The sequence below is a fragment of the Tribolium madens genome, unplaced genomic scaffold (genome assembly GCF_015345945.1).
Source record: "Tribolium madens isolate multiple individuals breed KSU strain unplaced genomic scaffold, Tmad_KSU_1.1 Scaffold_1;HRSCAF=32;Tcas5.2_LG8, whole genome shotgun sequence".
In the NCBI taxonomy this organism is placed as follows: Eukaryota; Metazoa; Arthropoda; class Insecta; order Coleoptera; family Tenebrionidae; genus Tribolium; species Tribolium madens.
In genome coordinates, this window is record NW_025400984.1 from 10,736,954 (window position 1) to 10,745,481 (window position 8,528).

General features: G+C 28.3%; 1 protein-coding gene and 1 long non-coding RNA gene across 2 annotated transcripts in view; one reads left to right on the forward strand and one right to left on the reverse strand.

Annotated features, from left to right (window-relative positions):
- The window catches only part of LOC123016429 (rap1 GTPase-activating protein 1), a 175,671-nt gene that overhangs the window by 165,313 nt on the left and 1,830 nt on the right, over positions 1-8,528 (reverse strand). Inside the window, exon 2 of the mRNA XM_044416821.1 lies at positions 8,135-8,224. Within this exon, the coding sequence (XP_044272756.1) occupies positions 8,135-8,224 (90 nt within the window). The remainder of the gene's footprint in view (positions 1-8,134; positions 8,225-8,528) is intronic.
- LOC123016443 lies at positions 1,133-5,176 on the forward strand. The gene is made up of 2 exons (XR_006413440.1): positions 1,133-1,352; positions 4,571-5,176. It is a non-coding gene; the product is annotated as an uncharacterized LOC123016443 (long non-coding RNA).

Below are 8,528 nucleotides of genomic sequence, written 5' to 3' on the forward strand. Positions count from 1 at the left end.
GACTAAAAAAACCTTCATTTCTCTAGAAAATCTTAGAAAAATACCTAAAATCCTCATATTATCGAACATTTTATTAGAAAGTCGATCTTTAGTTTGCATTTTTTTCAAATTATGAATCAACAAATTGAAAAAAATATTTAGTCTTGCTATTTTTTCAGTAACTCTCCGATTTCCTAAATTTTACTAAATTTTCAGAAAAGTAGTGAAAAAATTGATGAAATGATAAAAAATTTTGAATAAAAAACAACTCGAAAATTGTTGTAAAATTAAAAAAATCTTCATTCCCGTTGAAAATCTTAGAAAAAATTTTGAAAAACTGAGAGAAAAGTTAGATCAGCAAAATCGAAGAAAAATGTTAGTGTCTTGCTACTTTGTTCAGTAAATCTTCGATTTCCTAAATTTTATGTAAACAAACTTAATTTTCAGAGATTTAACGAAAGAATTCATGAAATGAGAAAAAGTTTTGAACAAAAAACTACTCGAAAATTATTATAGTAAAATAAAAAATTTAATTTGTGTCTTGGGACTAAAAAACCTTCAATTCCTTTTGAAGATCTCACAAAAAGTACCTGGAATTATTATATTATCTAGTATTTTAAAAAAACAGAGTTGAAGAGTAGATTTTTTCAAATTATGAACCTCCAAAATCAATAAAAATATTTCTTGTCTTATTTTTTTCAGTAAATCTCGGATTTTCTAAATTCTACTAAATTACCTGTAAAAGAAACTTAATTTTTCGAGAATTAGCAAAAGAATTCTTTACATTCGAAATTCTCATCTAGAAAAAAATTGGAGAAACAAATCAAAAAAGTAAGTGCGCTCTTCGTGACTGAAAAGAGAGAAAGTAATACAAAAAAATAGATCTTCAATCTGCATTTTTTCAAGTTATCAAAACCGAAAACAATGTTTGGTGTTTTGCTATTTTTTTTCAAAAATAATGGTTTTTAGAGAATAATTTGCTTGCTAATTTTCCGACCAAACTTTTCAATAAATCACTGACAATTTGTCCAATTACTTTGAAGTATTTTTAAATTTCCCTCCATTGCCCACAAGCCCATAATCTGGGTAAAGAACCCAATTCAGAAAATTCGTAGTAGCGCATCACGTCGGTCCATTTCGATCAGCTGACTCCTCGAGCATTATTGATTCGAAAATCCTCAGTTTCAGCCGGTTTCAGTCAGAAACGCGCCTAAACAAGGACGAAAAACGAAATGTGGGTCAGAATTCAGTGGTGGTGTGCGTTTTAGTCCTGTCCTGAACACTGCTTTCGCTGCAGGAAAATAACGCCAACGTTAGTGCGACGAGTGCCACCGAAGAAAGCGCACATTCACAAGAAAACAAACACAAAACCGGTGAGTTTTTCCCTTTTTTCCCCCAAATGACTGAAACTAGCGTCGCGACGTCGTGAAAGTGAAATTTCCCTAATTTCGGTGAGAGTTGTATGCAAATTTTTGCATTGCGTAATTTCATAGGAAAGTTAAATGTCAAATAGTGCATGTTTTGTAATTTTTCGAAAGCGAGATTTGGCACTTTGACAATGTTTTTTTGCGTGTTTTAATGAAAACTGGGTCGGTCTAGTTGATTTTATTACACCCAAACCCACACTACACTATCTTTGATACAGATCAGGTCAACACATGCTGGAGTTACGACAAAACACAAACTGTTTTCGTTAATATTTAAGCAAATTGAAAATATTTATAGATTTTACATCACTGTATGAGGTAAAAATTTAAATATAAACTCAACGAGTAATAAAATTAACGTTTAGTGTAATAAAGTCGTCTTATAAACCTTTTATTATTAAAGAGGGGTCGATGGAAATGGCCCTTGGCTCTTATCGATTTGTTTGCTTTGTCGCAATTTTCAATAATTCGCATTTGAAAGTTGATAAAAAAATTATTTCGCAACTCAGGAGTCGACTTTTTAATTATTAATTTACAATATATTGTTTACGGTGTAAATTTTATTGTGCTTATTTAATAAATTTCAACATTTATTTATTGTTGACATTGCTTTAAAGATTATACCGAATAGGTACAATGTATGTACAGACGTCACGTTACGATTATTTATTTTAACTGTCAAAACAATTTGTAAAAATAATGTATTACAGTGAATTGCTGTTTTATTGGCTATAAAAGTTTACAGTTTAGTCGTAAAATTGTGCACATTTATGTTATTTATTTATTTACTGAATAGAAAATAAGTTGAGAAGCTTCAAAATTGAAAAAAAAACATTTCGTATCTTGCTATTTTTTCAGTACATTTTCGTTTTCTTAAACTTTGTCAAAAAAAAATTAATCGGCACAGAATTGACGAAAAAATTCTTTAAAGTCGAAATCTCATCTAAAAAAAATCAACCAAATGTAGAAACAAATTTTTAAAAAATATCAATTTTTTATAACTGCGCTTTTAGTGACTGAAAAAAGAAAAGAATACGAAAAATCGTGAATACAAAAAACTACTCCTAAGTTATAGTAAAATAAAAAAAATATTTTTTTGTCTCCTGGGACTAAAAACCCTTCAATTCCCTTCGAAAATCTTAGAAAAAAATACCTGGAATTCTCATATTATCAAGCATTTCACAAAATTGAGAGTTCAAGAATAGATTTTATCAAATTATGAACCTCCAAAATCAAACAAAAATTTTTTGTCTGATTTTTTTCGGTAAATCTACAAGTTGTACCAAATTGCAAGTAAAGTAAGTAAGTAAAAAACTCAGAATTAGCAAAAGAATTCTTCACATTTGAAAAAAAAAATTGAAAAAGAAAAAATCATCCAAATGAAAAAACAAGTTTTAGTAACTGTGAAAAGTGATGTATTTTATACCTGTGACTAAAAAACCTTTATTTTCCTTAGAAAAAGACCCCAAATTCTCACAATATCCACTATTTCAGTAAACTGAGACTAAATAGGCAGTACTTTTATCTGCATTTTTTCATATCGGGTGCTTCCAAAACTGAAATAAAAAATATTTTGTCGTGCCATTTTTTCAGTACATTTCCGATTTCCAAAATTTTACGTAAAAAAAACTTAATCATCAGAATTAGCAAAAGAATTCATGAAATGAGAGAAGGTTTTGAACAAAAAACTACTCGAAAATTATAGTAAAATAAAAAAATTATTTTTTGTCTCATGGGACTAAAAGCCCTTGAAGATCTGAAATTTTTTTTTTTTAAACTTAGTTGAAAAGTAGATTTTTTCAAATTATGGACCTTCAAAATCAATAATAAAAATATTTCTTGTCTTATTTTTTTAGTAAATCTGTGATTTTCTAAGTTCTACTAAATTTTCTGTAACAGAAATTTAATTTTTTGAGAATTAGCAAAAGAAATTTTTACATACAATTTTCTCATCTAGAAAAAATCAACCAAATGGAGAAACGACTTTGTAAAAAATATCAATTTTTAGTTCCTGGGACTAAAAAACTTTCAATTCCCTTTAAAAATCTTAGAAAAAATACCTGAAATTCTTAGATTGTTTAGCATTTTAAAAAACTGAGAGTTGAAGAGTAAGTTTTTTCAAATTATGATCCTTGTCTTATTTTTTTCAGTAAATCTCCGATTTTCTAAATTAAATTTCCTATAAATAAAACTTAATTTTTAGCAAAAGAACTCTTTACATTTAAAATTCTCATCTAGAAAAAAATAACCAAATGAAGAAACAAACGCAAAAAAGTTAATTTTTCATAACTGCGCTTTTCGTGATTGAAAKGAGAAAAGAAACACACAAAAATTTGAATAAAAAACTACTCGAAAGTTATAGTAAAATAAAAAATCAATTTTTTGTCTCCTGAGACTAATAAGCCTCCAATTCTTCATGAAGAAAACTACCTGGAATTTTCATATTATCCAGCATTTAAAAAATTTTGTGAGTTGAAAAGTAGATGAATCAAAAAAAATTCTTGTCTTATTCTTTTCAGTAAATCTCCTAAATTCTACTTAATTTTACGTAAAAAAACTTCATTTTCAGAGAATTACCAAAAGATTTCATGAAATGAAAGAAATTAAATAAAAACTTCTCGAAAATTCAATTTTTTTATCTCTTGAGACTAAAAACCTTCAGTTCCCCTTAATTTCTCATATTATCCAGCATTTTGACAAACTCTTGAGTAGATTTTTGTAATTATGAATCTTCAAACTCAAAAAAAATATTTCGTTCTTGCTACTTCTTCAGTAAGTTCTAGTAAAAAAAACTTAATTTTCAGACATTTAGCGAAAGAATTCTTTACAATACAAATGTTGAAACAAGTTTACAAACGCAAGAAAGACAATTTCGTGACTGAAAATTTGAAACTATTTCGAGCCAAATAACAGACCAGTAATTGGACTACATCCACTTTAGGTTAATTATTCAATCCAATTACGTTATTTGATCGCAACATAACACAAATTCCATTAATCAATTCTCCTCTCAATTACGGTAATTGATCTAAATGAAATAACTCGTTTTTTATTATAAAATCTCTGAAATTTTTTCAATGCACGACCACTACATTGTGTTCAAATCTCCAAGATTACAGCACGCAAAACGACACTCTGTAACATTATCCATTTGTTCCTTTCAGTGCAAAAATGACGTCTCCGGCAATCAACGGCCAGAAAGAAAATTCCAAGACCGACTCAAACGTGACTTTATCCCAACAACAACAACAACAACAACAACAACAACAGGCCCAACAACCATCAACGTCGATTTTCGTCGCTTGGTGGCGAGTTTTTAAACTAGCAAACCTCTTGATCAAGCAAAGTTGTTAGATTATGACGAGATATCAGGGCCGTATGCACGAAAACGTCCCAAAATCACCGATTTTCGTACAAACGACCGCTAGTAGATTAAAAAAAAATTATAGTAGAATTCCTGTAACCTTTTAATTAGTAATGTGACGAGTTTCGAGCAAGATCCCTTGATGGTGGCACACAGTACAAGTTCTTCCATCTTGCATTAATTTTAATTCATCAATTAATAACAAATTGAACACCACGTGTGGTGGTACAATAAACATGGCCGCCCCTTTAATGATAGCTATATTTTCACATCATGTGTTGTGTTATCACACGAAATATACCATAACCCGTATGTGATAGAAAACAATTATCATAAATTTATATCGTGTTTTGGGTGATAGAGTGAGTGGTCTCGATTTTATTTAAATAAATGTTATCCACTGTTATTGATTGAGTTTTTTTACTTTCCCAAATCCACATCTCCGTTTCCTTGAATCTAAATTCGTCAAACGAATTAGTTTCACACTAAAAGCGATTTTTTTTTCACTACTAGTGTAAAAGGTACTATTTTCTAGTTTGTCGAAAGGTTGTAAAGTTGTTTTTATCTCCTAGTGGTCAATAATTATTTTCATTATAGACCAAGGGCAATAATGGATTACAGGTGGATGAATACCGATATTAATATTTAAAACTACAGGCTGGTCCAAAAGTCTGGAAACGAAACTATCAATTTTTTGGCAAAAAAAATTATAGGCTACAAAAATGCTATTAAAAAAACATTTTTTTTAGTCAACGACCTTACAAGAATTGATGCTGTGCAATTTTTTTGTAAATCTCTCACTTTTTTGTTAAAAAAATATTTGACTTACAAGAATTAAGAGTAAACTACTAGTGTTTTTTTTGGAAATAAATTAACAAATCTTTAAAAGTTGTAAAGGCCAAAATATTTTTTATTTTAATTAATTGTTTAAACTTTTGAGATTACCATACTAATGATACTTTTCTTAAATAAAAACGGTTTTTTATTTATTGTTTTACAAAGATATGTTTATGCATTTTATAAATGTGTAAAAATATTTATTGAAAATGTTACAATTTATATTAAAAAAATTATAAACTTTATCTGTTGTCAAAACTTTCTTCTGGTCGGTGGAAGAAAAAATATTTTGGCATCGCTCCTTTATAACCATTAAACATTTATTGATTTATTTCCAGTTTACTCAAAAAAATTCTTTAATTCTTGTAAGTCAAACATTTTTTTAACAAAAAAATATTTTGCACAGCAACAATTCTTGTAACAAGCTCGTTGTCTAAAAAAATTGTGGTAGGTTTCCATTAAAAAAAAAATTGTTACTATGTTTATCTCGTAAGTATAAACAATTAATTAATAATGAATTTTTTTGAATAGCATTTTTATAGCCATTTGCACACCTATAAATTTATTTGCCAAAAAAGTTGATAGTTTGGTCGAATAAAATCGTTTCCAGACTTTTGGACCACTCTGTATTATCAATACAAGTATATCTAACGTAAGTATTTCGAGATTAAATTAATGCAAAATCAAATAAAAAAACTTAAATTTTCTGATTAAAAAACACCACCTCTCAAAACAACAAATTTCCCTTTTCTTTGCAGTTTCTTTGTTATTTTAACAATTTATTTATTTTTTTCTATTTATTTTATTTGTATTTCATTTTATGAAGTTAGAAAATAAAAATGACAAACTAATTTACGGTAAGAATAAAAAAAATACCTCCAACTTAAGTTATTAGTCACAGATCTGTCATTGTAACAAATATAAATTTTCTAAGTAGAAAAGATCGTAGATAAAACGTCGTATTTCACTCGCCTATGCCTCAGGTGAATTTTTTAAACTTCACCTCTGTGAATAATAGCCATCATTATATGCTCGTTGAATGATATACTATTATTTATCAATTTAACAAATTTTTAGAGATTTTTTTGCAAAAAAAAAAAATCATTATTGTTTCTTAGATTTGACAAAACGAAAACATGTTTTGATTCGATTATATCCACTTAGCAGATTATTAAAATAAAGTGAAAACCGTATAAGTACACATATCCAAGTTTGTAATTTTAATTTTGATCCTTTTATGTCCGTTTGTAACACTTATGAGGCACGATATTTTGTTGTAATTATTACACTTTGAAAGTGATTTAATATTTATTAGATACGCAGTGAATCAATACGGCGACCTTTTCCCTACATTATAGGGTGAGTGCGGGAAAGGTGGAAAACATTCATTTAAATACAAATAATATAATTTGATGTGTACACCTGGTTCATTTTTCCAGGATCACCCTATTTTTTGTTTACGATTTTTTTAACTTGCTTTTATTACTTTAAACTTGAGATTATTTTTTTTAATTTTTTCGAAAACCTTGACCTATTTCTTATATTGTTTTCTTGCTTTAATCACCAGTAAGACTTTCAGTTTGAGTGACATAACATGTAAAAATTACCAAGAATTACACACGTTATTAATATTTAATTAAAATGCAATTACAGGATGTCAAGTTGTTGGTTATTTTTTATCAACTATTTGTAAAAACCCTTTTACCGTTACTTGACAAGTAAGATATTTAATTTGAAATTTTAATTTGCGAGTAAGTGTCCCATTAAAGCACCTGTAAATGTAATTAAAAAGAATTTGTCGTGACATAACCAAGATTAATTAGTTTAATTAGTGTTATAATATTGTCAGAACTGTGACTTATAATAAATGTAAATTACGAGTAGATAAATTATGAGTAGCAAAATGTTGTACCTATAGTTACGTAAATAACAAACATATTATTTAATGATAGTAGATAATAGTATATAATGTTATTGGAAGTTATGTGACAAAGCTGAACGTTTAATTTGCCGAACGTAGTGAGGCAATAATTCAGCTAAACTAGGTATATAATTTCAGTTTTACTCTGAATAACATATGGTATTTTTTCTGCAAACGTATTCTGATCGAGAATAGAGAGCAACACTATAGTTAGCAAGTAAATGAACAAAATAATTAAGACACTTTGCACGTAACAACGCCTATAAACAAACATCGTGCAAAGATTTTCGAAAGTGTTTATTCATTTTACTAGTGCAGTTAGTAGTAGAAAATGTGGAATGCTCATGAAAGAAYGTGAAAGAAAGAAAAAGGAAACAACACTGGTAAATGTCAATAATGTCATAGTCATTATGTATAAACAGATCTCTAAACTTTTTTCTATTAAAAAGATAAACATTTCAGGTACAAAGCCCCAGTGTTTACATTTTCAGTTTGTGGTTTATTTGAATTTTTGCAACCTTCACTTTTTTGTATTTGTCCAGACAATTACGCATCAGCGTAATTAACATCTCAACTATTACTCAAACAATTAACGTAATCACTTACCTGAATTTATCGCTGAAACTGTCCCTCGCTAGAGGACTCCGGTCTGAAGAAGTGAACGAACTCGGCCTGGACGAAAACCCACTGCTACTCCTGAAAAAAAAAACATATTTTACTTGACTGAAAATAGTATATTCTTTTACTAGGATTAAAAGTGTCACTTTTTCCGCCGAGTGGATGCAAATTTGAGAAAAACAACTCACTTTTAAGCCGAATAAAACATATTATTTTAACAATAGTGTTATTTTTCACTTTTTTAAAACTTTCAAGTAGGTATGTTTTATTTCTAAAATCTCATTTTTTATGAGATTTATGTACAACAAAGCAAAAAATCACCGCACTACGTAAAAAATTATATAATTTTGGTTTTTCAAGTGTTTAAACACATTTTTCGAGG